Source organism: Carassius gibelio, chromosome B22 (assembly GCF_023724105.1).
Source record: "Carassius gibelio isolate Cgi1373 ecotype wild population from Czech Republic chromosome B22, carGib1.2-hapl.c, whole genome shotgun sequence".
In the NCBI taxonomy this organism is placed as follows: domain Eukaryota; kingdom Metazoa; phylum Chordata; class Actinopteri; order Cypriniformes; family Cyprinidae; genus Carassius; species Carassius gibelio.
This window is the reverse complement of record NC_068417.1, coordinates 30,387,504-30,406,269: the sequence shown is the minus strand read 5'-3', so window position 1 is coordinate 30,406,269 and position 18,766 is coordinate 30,387,504. Positions and strand designations below refer to the sequence as shown.

Below are 18,766 nucleotides of genomic sequence, written 5' to 3'. Positions count from 1 at the left end.
TTGCTAGGTTCTATAGCCTTCATGTAGAGCCGGTATCCTCCTGTGTTCTCACCTCTAATGGGTAGTGGCATAGAGAGGCCGCAGTTAGTGCCGGCTTGCTAAAATTGCTCCAGAATGTCCATACTGTAGATCCTACTGAGATCCTCCATCCCCCTAGGCAGCTGGATGCGTTGGAATGTCTGGTGCAAGGCCTTCATGATGAATCCGTGAGAACCATGGAAGGCTGGGTTCCATACTGAGACCTAAGCAGTACTCATATGTGTATAGTCCATGGCATAGCCCTTGTTTCCCCAGCAGAATTCTGCCTTCTCAAGAGGGTTTTAGTCACCTCAAATTTCTCCATATACACCTAAACGGATGCTATATGTATATCTCCTTCTGAAAAGTCCTTTGGGAAGCTTGGGGCTTCCGCAGTGTCCCTGTTCCAAGTGGAATGGGTAAGTTTTCCCAGTTTTATCCAATCTCACCCAGTGAGATAGTGCTTTGACAGTGGTGAGTGGAACTACTTGTCACGAACCCCAGCCTACACCTAATAGGGGCACAGGCGGCTCGCACAGGGCACTGGAAGGGGCAGCACCCATGGTGCTTTCGTAGGGATCCCAATTAGTCGGTCACTGACGTGACGTTGAGAGAGAAATGGTAACGGTTTGGTAACCCTTGTTCCCTGAAGAAGGGAATGCAGACGCCACGTCCCGTCGCCACGGTTGCTGTACCACCGCTGAGCCGCCGGTCACCGGCTTGGCTCCTTAGCGAAAATCTGGTATGCATTGCACCTGCTGCCTTATTATACTCACGCTGTGATCAGCGGTTGCTGGTTGCAATAATTGCATGCCAATGTGCATTGGCTCGTTTAGTTTACAATCGAAGTAGATTGGTCTATCAAAGCGATATCCCAATTAGTCAGTCATCGACGCGATGTATACATTAACTCCTTCAGGGAGCGAGGGTTACCACACGTAACCGAAATGTTTTCCTTTGTTAAAGTAATGAAACTTTGCTTTATTTGCTCCTATTAACAAACTTGCGAGAGCAACATGTTTCAGAGGCGCGTGCACTGCACTTTTGTGCTGCGAGAGTGAGAGAAAAGGGTTTATAACGGTTGAAATATGGATATTTTTCTTACTAAAACACATGCATTCACTACAGAAGACATTTATTCCTTACCTTATTTGCTAAAGTAAGGAAACATTGCTTTTTTTGTTCTTTAAACAAATGTTGGTTTTCACAAGATTTCATGCGTCATGCTCCCAGACCTGCTTCTGTGTACAACTGTTGGTGTTCACTTCTTGAAAGATAAAAAACTGCAACTGGATTAATCTGAAAGAAGAAAGTCATATAAATCTAGGATGCCTCGGAGGTGAGTAAACCACACTCTAATTTTCATTTTTGTGTGAATTCACCCATTAAAGCTTTCTCAGGATGAACAACTTCACCTTCCAGAGAAGAGCATGAAGTTAATATGATGGCATGTGACACCAGGTTAAAACTTTCTGATGTAAACACGTGTATAAAGCTAATAAAATATTGCAACACTGAATAATACAATATATGGAGACATTATATTAACAGTATGCACCAGATGATGCTCTTTGTTTCTGTAAATACTGTAGACACACATTTAATACAAAAGCATCTCACAATTGTCTTATAACTGTCAAAGCAGCTTCATTTGAATCTAGGGCAGGGGGCGGCAATTTGGTGTGTGGGAAGGTATTGGCACGAGAGAGAGCATGCAGAACCAGCAGCAAAAAAAAAGAAAGAAAAAGAGCTGTAGTACCTTGTACCTGTGGACTGTTTGTGGTAAGTAACCAAAGTTTCACAGACTGTTTCACTGTTGGTAGCACTTTATTTTACAGTCCTGTCCCTTGTTACATACTATGTACTTATTATTGTAATTACAACAACTAAGTAATAAAGGGGTACTAACCCTGAACCTAACCCTACCCCACGTAGTTACCTTGTTTTACCAGAACTATCTTAGATAAATACACTCCAAGTACACTATAAGTCTATGTAAGTACACGTACTGTAAAATAGAGTACAACCCTGTTTCATTAAATTAGTCAATGAAAATATTGTTTATAAATAGTGCTATATTCAACTGAACGGCTCAGAAAAATGACTGACAGGACTTAAGCAGGGTCACTCTGAAAATCTGCTATTCACAATATCATTTAATCAAGAAAATAAAACACTTTAAGATCTTTACAAAATGTACTAAATTATAATATATGAAAAAGTTATTATACAAAAAAAGAAATAAAAATTTTTTGCCTTTTGTTTTTACACTGTTGAAGCAATCTTGTTTGAAATGTATCAATATAAAAAATGCTCCCAATATATTTGGTAAAAGGTCAAGTAAAACACCATGTCTGTAGTTCGTTGGTTCCCAATCATGTTCATGAATGTCTCTCACATCTGCAACCATACTGGCATTATTGGGCAAATTCATTCAATCTCACAATGCACCGAAATAATGAGTATACAACCGATCCAGCAGCTAGAGAATTCATCCATTTTTCAAACTACTGGTCGATTCTTGGTACTGTATAATAGTATACATGTATGCATTTAGTTTAAATTGATTAATAGTTTAATGGATGTTTATACATACCAGTTTCCATGACTGAGTTCACTCACTCATTTTCATTTACTGTACTCCTTCAACTACACTACACTACACCATTAGTGGAATAATGTAGGGAATCGTGAATGAGTGTATAGGGGGTGATTTCGAACACAACATTGGAGTATGAGCTGCAGAGCTGAATAAGTTGTTAAAGACATGCAAAATACACTGTGTTGGAAGCACAGATGATATACTGCAGTGTTGTTCTGTGCTGCCCTCGAGAGGCTGTGAATTGTAGTTTTTCCACCCGAGTCACCCAGATCCGACCACCGACTTGATGTGGGAAGTTATTTTCTTCCTGTATTTGGTTCAGAGCTGCAGTGACTTCTTCTTATCTATTGTGGGGAGAAAATATTTAATTCTGAAGTCTTTTATTCACAACAGCATGAATGTAATTCGGCTTCAGCTCTGTGAGTTTATACATGTAACAAAATGTATTTACATGCACTTATTCATAAATTGTTTATGCTAAGGTTTCAAAGTGTTTAACTCAGGTAGACTAATCCATTTTTTATCTTTTATTTATTTTATTTTTTATAGATGTATTAATCTGTTGTCAGTATGCAGTGTCAGATCTATTAACTGATCTGGGATCAAATGTGATCATAAACTGTGATCTTGATGAAACTGAGGTTTATTGGATTTTACTGAAAGCAGCAGATCCTCCAACAGTCATTCTACGAACAACATCAGTCCCAACATCACCTTTTTATTTAAATGATACATTCATAAGTAAATATTCAGTGCAGTTTAAACATGGTCTGGTTATTAATAATGTGACTGCAGATGAATTAGGAGTTTATTTCTGTATGAACACAGAAACACCTCCAAAACTCAGCAACATCACCAGAATATACTTCAACGGTGAGTTCATTTATTCTGACTATTTGCTATTGACTACTTTTATTTTTTTAGAAAATAAAGACACTATATTGCTCCACTCAACAGATATTGCAGTCATAGTGCTATAATGGAGTAGTCTTATATTAATTGTGAACTCTTTCTTTACAGAATCAGCTTAACTAACTGAGTGTCACAATCATACAGTGCTGGAGTTTATTGATCAGAATCAAACACAATATCAGATTATTATCATCATATCTGCTCTGATGAACGGAATTCTGCTTATTCTGCTAATCAGTGAGTTATTCTTCTTAAAGAAAAATAGAATTTAAATAATTAAAAAGCATCAGTGCTCTTGCTGATAGACAGGTGACATTGTAGTTGTGTAGTTTCCATAATTTAGTATTTTGCCTATTAGTTGGCATTTCTGCAATTGATCATGTAACATTTAATAACTGTTGAATTCTTTGTCTCATTATAGTTTGTGCCATTGGAAAAACCCAGCAGTTGGAAAAACACTTGTATAATGCTGATGTTCAGTGGACACGAGTTGTATATAAATTCCAAGACTTAAACTGATTAACATCAAAATAAGGTACATTTATGTGAAACCCTCAGAAACCAGGCATTCTGCGAATATAATGCTCTTAAATATTATGCATTGTAGCATCTAGGAGTATTATAGACTGAGGCTTTTTGTCGTCCTTTACAGTCCTGTATGCATTGTTGTTGTTGTTGTTTTTGTTGTTTAGACTAATTTAGAAAGTGGATTTGTGTATAGACCAGGAAAAAGATAGAGTTTATGACTGTGTAATCAGACACATATTAAATGTCATTATCACATGTATTGGTAAATAGTCATTCAGTTATTAATATGGTGTGAAAACCTGCTTCATTTAAAATATACTTCTATCTAGCAATAAATGTACTCTCTGTCTTAAATCTGTTGTTCTATGGTGAAAGTTCATTATAAATTATTATTATTAATGTATATTATTATTACTAAATAATTATTATGTCACATAATCTATTTTATATACATGTTTTTAGTTATATGTCAATGTCTGCTGTGGTTTAAGCACTTTGTGGGATGATGCTCCTTGTTTGTAGATCTAGATCCATACATTCAATATCAGATCATTCAACAAATATGCTGTAAAAAAAAAAAAAAATGGTTTATATTGCTGTGATTGTCCAATAACTACAACTGTCAAATTAACATGCATCTAGGATCATTCGTATAGGTTTTGACTGAAGACATTTTAACTAGAAGATATGCTTCTAGTGCTTAAAAATCCTAGTAAAGTAAAAAAGAGAAACAATAAAAGCTATTATTTACTAATTAATTGTTATTTTTGTGAAATTATTTTTTAATGCTTTCAATGCTTATGACAGTTTTTTGTCAGATTATTTTGAAATGCATAATAATTAAACTAATAAAAAAGAAAAGAAGTCTAAGGTGGTTCTTTGGAAGACACCAGCCAGGTCATGTAACACACACACACACACAGCACAATGATGTGGTTAAACTGAAGTGATCAACCAAGACACTAAATATGTTCCACTGGCCTTGGCACAGCCAATGATAAAAAGGGTCACTCACTTAGAGTGGAGGTTTCACCTTAAACTGAGTACAGTGTTTTTCCAATACCTTTATACATTGATGTATCTCATTTCTCACAGTTGACTAAACCTCAAAAAGAAACAGTGCAGCCTGAAAAAATAAGTCTGTTTGTCTACTTTTTTAGCACTTCTCAGAAATATACCTAAAATGGATTTTAAGTATACTTGACTCATACTTAGAAAAATCCTAATTTGAGCCATGCTTGTGCTCCGGGATCCATGTTTCCAGTGTTACACATCATCTTGTACAGAATTTCCAAAACGCTAGCGAAGAAGAAAGTGAAACAACAGATGCTTCCACACCACGAACATCATCAGACATAAACAGCATCAAAACTGTGTAAAGTTGTGGAATGAAATGTCGACCCATGGAGAGGTAATAATTCCAGCTCTGGGGGTTTTGATCGACTACCATCTACATTTTGACTATCATTCTGAATTAAATTCATAGTTTTTTAAATGTTGTTTATTTCTTTGTTTATTATTATTATTATTATTATTATTATTATTATTATTATTGTTATTATTTATGAAACTTACCAACATTCAAGTGTTATTAAAAAATTTAAAAAATGCATGAAGTTAGAATAAAATGTGTTTGTTTACAAGCAGATACCCTGTTCTTTCTTTGGATGTTTTTTGGATGCTCAGATATTCATACAACAAAATACAAATTAAAACCTAAATAGGGACATAGTAGTATACTCAAAGTATGATTTAAAGTTCATTTAAAGAAAATGTATGAGTATACTTGCAGTATAAAACTACTAAACAAGAAGTTTACTGAGACTTTACTTCAAAGTTTACTAAAATGCTACAGCTATTTCATTCGTAAACTACCTATAAGTTAAATTTTAGTATAATTGCAGTACAAACTGCAAAAAAAGAGATAAACTAGTTGTGTACTCAAAGTTTACTACTAAGTATAGTACTTAAAAATATAATTGTGTATTCTAGAAAGTTGGCCTATAATACTCTAGAAAGGAGTATAATAGTACACTAGCAAACTGATATTTGTATACTTACTATGTGATGTATACTTCAAATATACTTGAACTTTACTTGTAATTAATAAAAATAAAAATAAAATTTAAAGTAAAGGCTACTTCTTTTCGGTAAGGGTACTACCAAGTGCAACAAATGCCAAACCTTGATAAATAGCTTTAAATTACGTAAATTAGCATTACTGCTATAATCCGGCTTGTTTACATTTGTATTCTGTACAAGTGTTCATCAACATGCTTTGTCCCTATCAAATAAATAACAAATAATTAATTGCTGTGATTGATTATGGTCAATACGACAAATTTTGCAGGACATCATTTCTGTTGCAGTTGTGTCCTGTTGATTCTCGAGTGATGCTTATTGAGTGTTGTGGTTGTATAAATACCTCCTTTTTATTCATCTGTAAAAAGCAGTGACCCCAGGAGGTTATGACTATTTATGACCATAAATCTAATAAACTGAATTTGTTAGCTTTCCATGCCATCAATCCAAATAAATAACAAAAACAATAATAGCAAATAGCACAAAAACAATACACGTCCACAATCCTTCATTAAAAAATACCACAACACATGTAAAACATTTTAAACAGCTCAGGCTACTTTTTAAAAACCATTTGCACAGTTATATATTAACTGTTATATACAATTTATGTTATGATATAATATTTCTATTTTTTCTCTACAATGAACTTTCATTATTGAAATACAGAGGGCAGTAGAGGAACTGCTGAGATGCAGAGAGATTTACAGCACTGTTATAGTGAACTGTGTAATAAAGTGTGACTCTGTAAATAATCATAATAATACATATTGAAATAATAATACACTCCCTGACAAAAATCCCAGGTCAAGCAGACCCTGTAAGACAGCTGTTTGTGTGAGAGGACAGTCAAGGTCCAGCCCTGTTTCAACTGCAGCAGAGCTACAGAAGAACTGGACACCAGAAACCTCTCTATCTACAAGAACAGTTTGTCAAATTCTCTCACACAGTGGTCTCAATCGCCGAATTAGTGCTCAGAAACCAGCATGAAACAGAAGACAACTAAAAACATTTGCTGCATTTGCCAAGTCCCACAGCTTGCAGGAAGGACAGACTGTGGAAAAGTGAATCATCTATTGAACTGCATCCCAGTCTCCACAAATACTGCAGAAGAACTACTGGAACTCTCCATGACCCAAGATTCACACAGAAAACAGTCAAGTTCGGTGGAGGAAAAATCATGGTCACATTCAGTATGGGGGCGTGCAAGAGTTCTGCAGAGAGGATGGAAACATTTTCTACTTTCTGTTGTGATATAAACTCGCCTCATTTAATTGATACTACACTAGATGTAGAACCAGAAAGATCCTCATTGATTTAACTCAGAAATTAGTTTCAAGAAATGCAGAATCCTTCATATATAATCATGTTTATCTGAACAAATCCACACAGTCTGGAACAACATCAACAATACCTGTAAATGAGTGCCTTTTTTAGTAAAATTAGTGCATCTGTGATTTACATGAGTGGAGAAACTTCTATTAGTGACAGTGGCCTATTGACAGCTTGTCTGATCCTAATATGAGCAAATGTGTTAGAGCTTAAACCATTCTCAAGATAAACAACCTCACCCTTCCAGAGAAGAATATTAAATACAGTTCCAAACCTAGGTTTGGGAAGAGCCTAATCATTAAGTCCTGTCAATCAGCAATACAAGCCTAAATAAGCAGTCATTGCACTGTCCCAGGCATCCCTCCACCTCCCCATCTCCTCCTCTATTTCTGTTATTCTCCCTCTATGTAGTACAGCATGGAGGGTTAAACTCGGAGCGCAAGCTGAGCCTTGGGTTCAAGCCTCTATTGAGAACAGCAAGCCAACTTTGTTTCCCATTAACCATCAGGACTGGGTGGGAGGTTAACTCGTTAAATTAATATAATGACATGTGACACCCGGTTAAAACATGAGCTGGACTTGCGTCATGCTCAGGAGAATAAGGAATCCTGCGAGCATCTATGTATATAACAAACAAAATACAGCTACACACAACAATACAAAATACAGTTACATGCTGTATTTACAGTATGCACATAAAGTGATAATGTAGAGGCTATCCATAATTGCTTGGGCACTCTGAACTGCTGAAAGATTTGCAACCATAAAATGTCACAAAAAAAACAACCTTATCCTTATTTATTAAGTATAGCACAATATAGTATATTATTGTGAAGTGAAGCACAGACCACTATCACTATTCTAAAGCATATAAACGATTGTGTCTAAATGTGTTTATATGCTTATTTATGTTGACAGATGAGTCATTTAACAAACAATTAACAGAACAGACATCTGATGAAAAAAAAATAGCTGCTCTCATTTTAATAATAGTAAAAAAGTAGAGATTTGATCCACAGCTTCTGTGGATCACGTTTAAAATCACACACGCAGTATTTCTTCTACATACACCAGCTATAATTATGTCTTTGAGTCAACTCTTGTCTACGTCACATCTCCTCGCTGAGGCCACAACAGTCATTCTCTAAAATAGCACCAACTGAAGAACTTCAAGAGCTTCTTGAAACAGCTTGGGCCAAAATACCCTGATCCTAAATTTAGCAAGGAGAAAAAAAATTAGCAAGGAAATATTATGTCTTTGCAACACTGAAGAGAAATGAAACAGTACAACAGCAAGAAACATGAACAATAAACATATAATAATATAATAAAATATAATTGCTAAATTTGGTCCTTAATATGAAACTTCACCCAAAAAACTGAAGGAGGACGTTATTATGGATTATGGACTCGTATTTTAGTCAAAAGCGATGATTTAAAGTTGAAATGCCTTAATAATGGATATGTTTTTTACAGCTTTTCACAAGATGCACTTTAATTTATGTTTGTTTACAAAAATGTTAATGAGTATTTATTATCCTGTATCACTTCCATAAATTATTGTTTAGGAAAATCTTGCCAAACCCTGTTTCAATGGTTTTAAACGGTGTGTGGTTTGAGAAAAGTGTGAACACAGGATGTTGGGAAGCCACTCCCTCTGCTGCCCTCCCTTAAGACCACAGAAGAGACACGCCAGAGACTCATTCAAAGCAGCCACAGACTGAGACGGCTAGGAATTCACAACATACACACACACATGCGCACAGACAAGCAATATCAGTATAGACGTGCTCCAGTACAGAGGGTTACAGACACACACAGAGGGGCTTCACTTGTGAAACCACTCACACACTGCCTGTAGCACTGTCTACCTCTTGCTTGAAAACACACACACACACACATACACAAGCAACAGCTGTCAACATGTTGCTGCCAAGAGCTTTGATCCTGTTAATCCTGTTGGGTAAGTTGTTTTTATTATTATTATTATTATGGTTTTTTTTTTCATAAAAATTGTGATTTGCATCCCAACACTGCATTTCCAAAGCATTTGGTCAATCAAGTTTGAGTTTCTGGAAAACTGTTGCCAAGTACAGGGAAAAGTTTATGAATTTGCATCATATTGTGTCACTTTAAGATATTTTACATTCTTCTATTGGAAACTGTTTTAAGATTATACATTATTAGTTAGCATGTTAGCACTTGACAGTCTATAATTGCTTAACAATGGTTAAATTATTCAGTGATCTAGTGATATTTTTTGTTTGTATGTGATACCTGGTGTTACTTAAGGAATAACATAATGCTTAATGAATACCAGGCACTGTAAACAAACTTCTAAGTCGATGTATGTGAGAAAATGTACTAAGCTAAGTTTTTACTGCATGTAAAAGCATTCAGATATTGCTAATTTTAAGTCAACTTATTTAAAGTGTATCCATAGTTAAGCTGCATGAGTTAAAGGTAAATTTAACCTTCGTACTTGTTACTTGAGGAAAGTAAAAATCATACTTCCATGGCTTCCATGAATCATGCTTCCATGAGTTTTGAATAAAGTTAACTGATTCTGGCACTGTTACTCAGTGTGACTCAGCTCAGCTGTGACATTATTTATTCATGCCTTAAACCTCACAATTCCCTGAATTCAACGGGACAACCATCAATGTTCTTTGTAGAGAATCTCATGAGAATCAAATGTCATGTTTGCAGGTGCCACACCGACACCTGAAACTAGCCGTCATCTGAGCGCTTCTAAAGCTGATAGTTATGTCCTTTAATCAGCATTATTGGTGTCTGACAAGTGTAGACATAACAGATGAGCTGCTGACATGAGTAATAATGTATAATCTTACACTGGAAACATGACACACTCCACTTCTTAGATTATACGATGAATATTTCAATGATACAGAACACAGCATCTGAACTGATATATCTGCATGTGATCTGCTATGATTTAAATGCTTGAAATAGATTGTAGACTTCCTGAGGAGAATTAAATGTTTATACTAATTCCTATGGCATTTTGTTTATTCCATTGACTCTATTCAGGTTCTGCGTCTTGTGTTCGGTATCGGGCTGACTTCAATATGATGGGAGTCACTGGTTCGATCCTCTTCGACTCCTCAGATTCCAAGGCCACCGTTAATCTCACAGGAACTGGCACATGTCGATACAATATCTCCCTCACTACATTCCTAGTTATGTATGGCCATTTTGCTTCACCTTGTCTAAAGTTACACGTAGGAGACAGTGTGTTCACGTTTACTGTGGATCAGCCTCAGGCTGCTGTGAACGTGTCCAAGCTGTTTGAACAGCACATTAGTCTGGAAGCCCTCTCTGTGCTGGTGAACACATGTAATGGTACAAGGGTTTGTGCCGGACTTACTTCGGAGTCCCAGGTAAGAACATGGCGGGCACGGTTTTTCAGTCCCGTGACTGGAAATGTCTACATCCGGCAAGTGATGGGAGAAGCAGGAGCAAGGGTTCTCTCAGATCTAAGAAACGTCAATCAGAACCGGACTTTTTCAAACGTCACGATTTTAGTCCCACCGAGCTCTGTCAACAGCTGCAGTGCGCTTCTTGGTAGTCTGGATCCCAAGAGTCTCACAAAGCTGGGTGTTTTGAACGTGGGATCACCTCTAGAACCTGTTAAATCTCGATTGGAAATATCAAATCTCAGTTCTATTGCCCGCTTCGCTGTTCTCGACTTGTCCTCAAGCTACATGTGTGCGGAGATCCGAAGTGTCGCAATAAAGGTGGTTAGTGCTGTTGTGAGCATGCAAGGGATAAAAGGCTCCTTCTCCTTCCGTCAACCGTCTCCGTTTGATCTCACTACCATCACTGTTAACCTGACAAACCTGGACAGAAGAGTTGGGCCGTACCACGTTCATCAGTTTCCTCTTCCCCAAATGAGATCTCCGTCAGATAGCAGCTGCAGTAACAACAACCTTGGGGGTCACTGGAACCCCTTTAATTTGAATACTCAGGCACCAGCATATCCACCAGCGAGAGGCTCCACTCATGACCTCTTTGAGGTCGGAGATCTGAGCGCCAGACATGGGTCTCTGGAGAATGCAAATAATTTTCAAGCCACTTTCACGGACTGGAACCTACCCCTATTTGGGCGGAATAGCATTGTGGGTCGCTCTGTCGTGATACACATGCCCAACTCAACCAGATTTGCCTGTGCAAGTATCGGCTACCCAGGCGAAGTGACTGTCGCCAAGGCTGACTTTCGTGGTGTGGTTGTGGGGACGGTCCTATTCGCCCAACTCAGTAGTGACCCATATTCTGATGTCTCCGTATTCATGGACCTATCCTACGGACAACTTTCTGCACCTTCTACGGTGAATCACAACTGGCATGTCCACAATTATCCCATCAGCACAGAGATGGATAATGACAAGGGGTGTTGTCTGTCCACTGGAGATCACTGGAACCCGTACAACATGGACATCACAGTGAGTGCATACGCTGTAAACTGTGCTCCCGACAGTCCTTTTGCTTGTGAAGTTGGGGACATCTCTGGCAAGCACAAAACTGTGGACCTACAGTCTCAGATAGGAACAGTGGTCACCAAGAACTTTTTTACTGACACCACTTCTTGGGTGTCTGGAATGATTGGACGTTCTGTGGTGATACATGGTCCAAACCAAACAACTCAACGGATCGCTTGTGCAAACCTCACATTGTACCGTTTTCCCTCCGCTCGTTCTGATTCTTGGTATGGATCTGGAACCTCTGAAGGTCAAGTCCGATTCTTCCAAGTGTCTCCTCAAGGACCAACAATCCTAAATATCTCCTTTACCGGGCTTAATACGAGAGCCGGTGGCTACCACATCCATGTTCTTCCAATCAAAAGCAAACAGGAACCTTGCTCTGACACCAACATCATGGGACACTTCAACCCGTTTTCTGTGAACACATCCTCGTCTCCAGCTCCGGGGAATGGCACGGTTGACCAGTATGAGATCGGTGACATCAGTGGGAAGTTTGGGGACCTGGCCGGTCAGAATAACTTTCAGAATCAGTACATGGATGGAAATATGCCACTTTCAGGACCAAACAGCATAATTGGCCGGTCTCTGGTCATACATTACACCAACACCTCAAGGTTAGTTCCTTAAGAAATAAATATAAGATATTAGTTTGCTTCTCTTCTGTTAGAAACACAACCATAAACAGGTGAGACAGGAAAACAACTGCAGGTGCAGGTTATGATATAATTGATTCCCAGTTCTGCATTTTGTCTCAGTTCCTCTTTGGTAATCTGCTGCTCTAGACACATTTGACTGACAACTAGATACATTTTTTAAGTTGTCAGATATCTGAAATACCTAAATACAAAACTGTCATGAAAACCATGTGTGGGGAGATTCACACAGCTCATTCCTCTACACACATCATTTATTGATTATCTGTGCAAGTATTGCATCAGATTTCTTTGACTCACCCAGGAATGAGGGATGAAAAAGTATAAGCTTACTTGAACATTATCAACTTAAAATGGTTTCTTCCACTATTTACAGGATGCGGTGTGCAGATGTCTCAGCAGAAGACTCCCCAGATGGAAACTGGGTGAAGGCTGAGGCCAATTTTAGTAGTGCTGTAACTGGGACAGTGATGATGGTAAGAGGAAATTAGATCATTTAAGCTGATTTTTATAGGTGTTGCTTGCCTGTTCATAACTTCTGTGGTTTTGCTGGTTGGTTGCCAAGGCCATGTTGCTAAATTGCTTGAATTGTTTTCACTGTTCCTATGGTAGCTAAATTAGAGGGAATTGTGAAAAATAAGTATCTCCCTCATCTCTACGCTCTCCCACACTAAAGTGGTTTAAATCTACCGTCACTTTAAATCTGCCACAAAAAGATGACACTGCTAATAATGCTGGATAGGGGAGGATGGGGTGGAGAGAGGAGATGGGTAACTGGGTGAGGCTGTGGTTGTGGAGGGGTACAGCTCTTGTCCTGCTGGGACGGTATGCAGGCAGATGGATCTGTCACATGCCACACAGCAAACCAGCAGCTGTCTTGTGGTCTTGGTGTTGGATGCAGAAGAACGATACACATGATTTACAGCAATGAGTAGTAATTGTATATTTATTACATCTTGCCCAAAGCATGTCTTTAATTATTTATTTTTATTTTTTTATCTTTGCCTCCACCCAGTCCTGAAATATTGCTTATACAGTACTTTATAATGTTTTCATATTATATTTCTATTATGTATATAAACAAATATTAAATGGGTCATTACGTGTCAACTCAACCAGAGGTCATTGCCTTTAATTTGGGATTTTTTTCATATTTTTCTGAAGAAAGTTAAACATGTATAATGATGAAAGCCAAAATATTAAATTCCATAGATGATTGATTACTGAGTAATCCACTGTTTTGTAGAGGCAGGTCAAAATGGCCATTTTAAAATGACAAAAGAGCCAAATTACAGTGCTGTAAAAATGACTTCAGAAAGATGGCAGCATATTTGTTTTATTTCTTTACACAGAGATTGGTAGGTCTGTGAAAATCTGTTGTATCTGTTGATATGCGCCAATGGTGGAAGGAGCACTTTGCTAGTTTTTCCTCCAAAGTTTGCATGTCTATAACTATTAAATATTTTTAATGCCCTTTTAAACATTGCGCCTTAACAAACTTTCCATTTGCCATCTTCATTTTCAAAGCCCTGTATTGTTTAGCTCCAGAGATACTACCGTTTTCAATATGCTTCCATTTTGGTTGTTTTCAGAGCCAAATTACATAGGCGTAAAAATGCAAAATCCAAAATTTGAGCTAGGGAAGTTTTTGAAATTTGGTTGATTTGACACGGAATGACTCAAATGTAATAAATGAATGCTTAATGATAAACTCTACATGTTATTAGTCCCAGCAAACCTTTCCAGATGGCAGCTATGGTGACGTTATAATGGAGGTGGATGTGCGGGCACCAAAATTACCAAATGTAAGTAATATTTTATCAGCTTTTTTATTAGTCATGTAAGCTATCACAATTAAATTCCATTGAATAAGAGGAAATCTGTTATTGGTTTCCAGCTTACAGAAGCTTCCTGGTACATCTCATATGAGCCAGTGGGATCCGATGGCACATGTCCTGGTGAAGATGAAATATTTAATCCATTCAACATGACAAATGTGAGTGAGGCCTATTTTCTCATCAAATTGCTAAAATATTATGCAAAATATTTAAGACCGAATCATTCTCTCTCAGATGAACAGCTGTTCTCAGGTCAGGTCTCTGTCCTGCATGGTTGGAGATTTGATGGGAAGACATGGACCCATAAGTCTCACCAGGAGACAACTGTACAGTGACATTCTGTTGCAACTGGCCGGAGACTTCACAGGTAGCAGAGATGAATAACTGTAACACTTGTGATATGATATTGGAATTGATCTTATACATAGACATGGTCTCAATGTTTTACCTGCAGTTGTCCAGAGGTCATTAGTTCTCAAACTCAACAACACCACAAGCGTGTGTGCAGATATTCTCCCAGAATCTCCCTCTGCCACGCAGATCTTCCCCAAAATAGCCTCCTTCAGCAGGTATACTCTTCAGCTCCATAAATGTTTATGCTTTTAACTGGTTTAAATATTCAGAAATATTAACTGTATCAAAAAAGACCTTTAAAAATATCCTTAAGGTGAAAACTGCATGCTTTTACTATAATAAATAACAATTAAATTTCCAATTTTATACATATTATGCCATTGCCAGTGTCTTGATGGTTCATAACTTGAATTATTGTTTGTATCAACGTCTTTAGAAAGATACCTGAACGTTTTATGTTTAAACCCTTGTTGGTTGAATTTCATAAAGACAACAACAACAACAAAAACAAAGGAAAAAAAATTGATTGTAAATGACTGTTATAATTCAGATGACTCCTGGTTTCAGATAACACACAATGTTTCACCTTACTGTAATGGTTTCTAGTACATGCTGTGAAATGTGTTTTTTAATCCTTTAAAGCATAACAGAATTATCGCAGGTCGTTACTTATTACATTTTATATATAAACTACATTTTTGCATAAGCAAAACGTTTTTGTTTGTGACACACTTACTGTTGTTTACAGGTATGATTTCCGTAAGAGAGTGGCAGATGTGTTGAACCTCCACATATCCAGAGTTTCTATCTTACCTGAATCTCCTTCACAAGTGTCTGGTGGGAAATGCCAGCAGGTCAATTACCTGGTGTCAGGTAACACAAAAGAGCACAGAATTTGAACGTTTAACTTTTTAAGCAATTGCTTTCATCTTCACGAAACATTTTAAAAACCTGAGGCCCATATCGTGAGATACTTTAAAAAACAGTGAGATGCTCATCTGACACATGTACGCACTGACTAACAATTAAAAATAGCTGTGAAATGTAAAAATAATGTGTGATATATATATATATATATATATATATATATATATATATATATATATATATATATATATATATATATATATATATATATATATATATATATATATATAGACCGGATCTAGTCTAGGTGCAGCAATTTTTTATTTATGTTTTTGCAACTAAACCAAAATCAGAAAAGAAATATTAAATAGTCCACTATCCAGCTCCTCATAACATGCATTGTATGTTTGATATAATAATCACAGTATAAAAGGGCACAAATCAGCCTGCCCACTCTGATCATGCAAATGATCCAGCTTCCAAACATAGAAACTTCTCCCACTTTAATTTACACCATTTTTAATCGGATGGGACCCGGATGGGAGTGAGGTTTAGGGGGTTGAGGATAATGGAGTCCAGTCTTGTCTTCGTGCTGAGTCCTGTCCGGAAAAACACACAGGTTATCGTTGTTATAGTGGACAAGGTTGTGCAAATCTAGAAGAGCCTGAATGGGTCTCTTGAGGAATTGTTGCCCTTGTGAGAGGAGGAGAAATTTCACTGCTGATAGATCCATTTTATTGGTCCGTTGTTCTGTGACATATGGGTTGCAGCAGGGATAAAATGGTGTAACAGTTTGTATTTGTAACTAAACCAAAATCAAGAAAGAACTTACAGGTTACGCAGCAATCTTTGAAACCACGAACAGAACTACCACATTACCAGTGACAATAATGCACAAACTCTAGCAAACACTGACGGCTAGATATACACAAACTAATGAGAGGTAAAACAAGACAGGTGTGACTAAATGAACCAGTGAGGAACCAAGGTAACTGATAAATACAGACAAAGGAAATTGATTTAGAAACAGTGCAAACTAACAGGATAACTCAAACCATGAATGACAGAGACAAACCAACTCAAAGTACTACAGAATCATGTATAGTGTGAGCACTTAAGCACATAAATCCTGAGCTTTGGCTTTACAACACATGCAGTTTATTTGTACAGTGAGAGTAGGACTTGAGTGTTGGCGCAGTGCATGCCCCGCTTAAAACCCTGACAATATCCATATTATATACTGTAGTATTATTAACATATAGCTAAAGCTAATATTAATATTATACATATATCCCAGTACAAGAGCAGGCAGAAATGAGCCACTCTTATGTAAAATCTTTTGAGGGTTTGAGTGTGTCTTTTATATATTTTGCAGGATGTTTGATTGTTGCTCTCCTCTCCTGAACTTACTTCGTATGCTTTGTCTGTCAAAACAATGAACAATCCCCTCCTTTCAAAAGACACAAAAAAGGAAAAATTGCACCGTAATCTGATGCGCGTTTGGAGCATAGAGACCCTGTGAAACAGGAGAGTGGTATATGACCGAGTTCTATACCACAGGACAACCAAGGAAACAACAGAAACATTGTATTTAATGAGTTATTTATTTTTCTTTTATTATTTATTTAGTTATGATGGAGTGTTCTATAAAAATCACTTTGAAGTTGTACACCTACAGCTAGATTAGTTTTTTTTTTTGTGAGTTTTGAGTTGGGGGGCGGGTGAGTTGGCTTTCCAGCCTTTTTGGGGTTTTTTTATGTTTTTTTTTTGACTAGTGTAAAGCAAAATGCAAAAAAAAAAAGGGATTATTTAATTGCACTTTATCAATAAATTAATTGTAATACATATCTTTACATATCTTTAAAGACTGCCCCCCCCCCCCCCCCCCCACACACACACACACTTTTAAGCTAATAACTTAATATTGAACTTAATAATTTTAATATATGTCTTTATTCTGAAGTTTTTTACCAAGGGGTTTGTTCATTTATCTTCCTCAAAGTAAAACCAAGTTAACCAAGTTTTGAAATGACCAAAAGTTGAATAGATGTTATTATAACAACTTGTTTTCCAGGTGAGGTGAATCTAGAGAAGCTGAAAACAGTTAAGTTGAGTGAAAAGATGGGTGTTTTTGAAGAATCAAAGGCATGCACTCCAAGTAAGCCTGAATTCTGTGTTTAACCACATTTATTTATATTATTAACAAATGTTTTACACTTTATCACCTGGAATTTCTTTGTCCCTCAGTTGGAAACACTGGACTGATGCTGGTCCCCTGCAGGATGTTACTGTCCATAATGCTTGCTGCAGTCTGTCTGCTCGGGTTACTGAGGCACTAGATGGAGCTTTGTCTGATATATCACAACACTGCCTTCACTTTGTTACTATAATAAACCAGGACATGTTCAACACCAAAACCAAGAATGTGGCAAATGATCAATATTGCAACCCAAACCTTAAAGAACATTTCTCATTTCATCAGGTTTCAAACCTACGCCCTTAAAAGAAAAGGATATGATCATGTTTCACAATCTTCTGGATCTTACTGCTCTGTTCTGAATGGGATTCATGGACATGTATTCATTGTAAATTGCTCAAAAGCCTAAGTTAATACTGTATTATACTGCTTCCCTGATTTATTTCTATTCTCTGTATATTTTGATTGATGCATTCAGTGTGAATACAACACAACCCTTGTTTTCATGCAACACGACTCTATAATGTGTTATGTGTGCCTGTGAAATGAAGTCTTACGTCTTACTCTGTTTGTGTGTTTTTCATGGGTGTCTGGCAGGTGATTTACCCAGAATGCCACTCATATAAATGTTTGAGGCTATATGTGTTAAAATAAAGTGAATTATTCAGCAAAGATGTAAAGATTTTTACACTGTTTAAAAATACATGTTTCAAATTAACTTCATATCAAAGAATCATGAAAAGCAGCACGAATATCAGCATAGATAATAAGCAACCAAAACAAGCAGGAATCACGTGACACTGACTGAACACCGGAGTAATGATTCTAAAAAAAAATGTTATAACGTAGGCTATTAATTTTAAAATATATGAAAATCAAAT

General features: G+C 37.0%; 1 protein-coding gene across 1 annotated transcript; it reads left to right on the top strand.

Annotated features, from left to right (window-relative positions):
- The first annotated feature begins 9,194 nt into the window (after positions 1 to 9,194).
- Positions 9,195 to 18,557, top strand: cusr (Copper-only SOD repeat protein). The gene is made up of 10 exons (XM_052589323.1): positions 9,195 to 9,437; positions 10,526 to 12,590; positions 13,006 to 13,105; positions 14,357 to 14,434; positions 14,527 to 14,625; positions 14,702 to 14,834; positions 14,922 to 15,036; positions 15,570 to 15,694; positions 17,763 to 17,846; positions 17,936 to 18,557. Exons 1-10 carry the CDS (start codon positions 9,398 to 9,400, stop codon positions 18,025 to 18,027), a joined length of 2,931 nt encoding a protein of 976 aa, XP_052445283.1. The 5' UTR covers positions 9,195 to 9,397; the 3' UTR covers positions 18,028 to 18,557.
- The last annotated feature ends 209 nt before the right edge of the window (positions 18,558 to 18,766 follow it).

Bases quoted from the DNA above. Each gene is read 5' to 3' on its own strand.
- cusr (XM_052589323.1), top strand. From the start codon at position 9,398: ATGTTGCTGCCAAGAGCTTTGATCCTGTTAATCCTGTTGG. The intron at 14,835-14,921 runs GTAGCAGAGATG...TTTTACCTGCAG, and splicing joins ACTGGCCGGAGACTTCACAG to TTGTCCAGAGGTCATTAGTT. The intron at 15,037-15,569 runs GTATACTCTTCA...TGTTGTTTACAG, and splicing joins AAAATAGCCTCCTTCAGCAG to GTATGATTTCCGTAAGAGAG.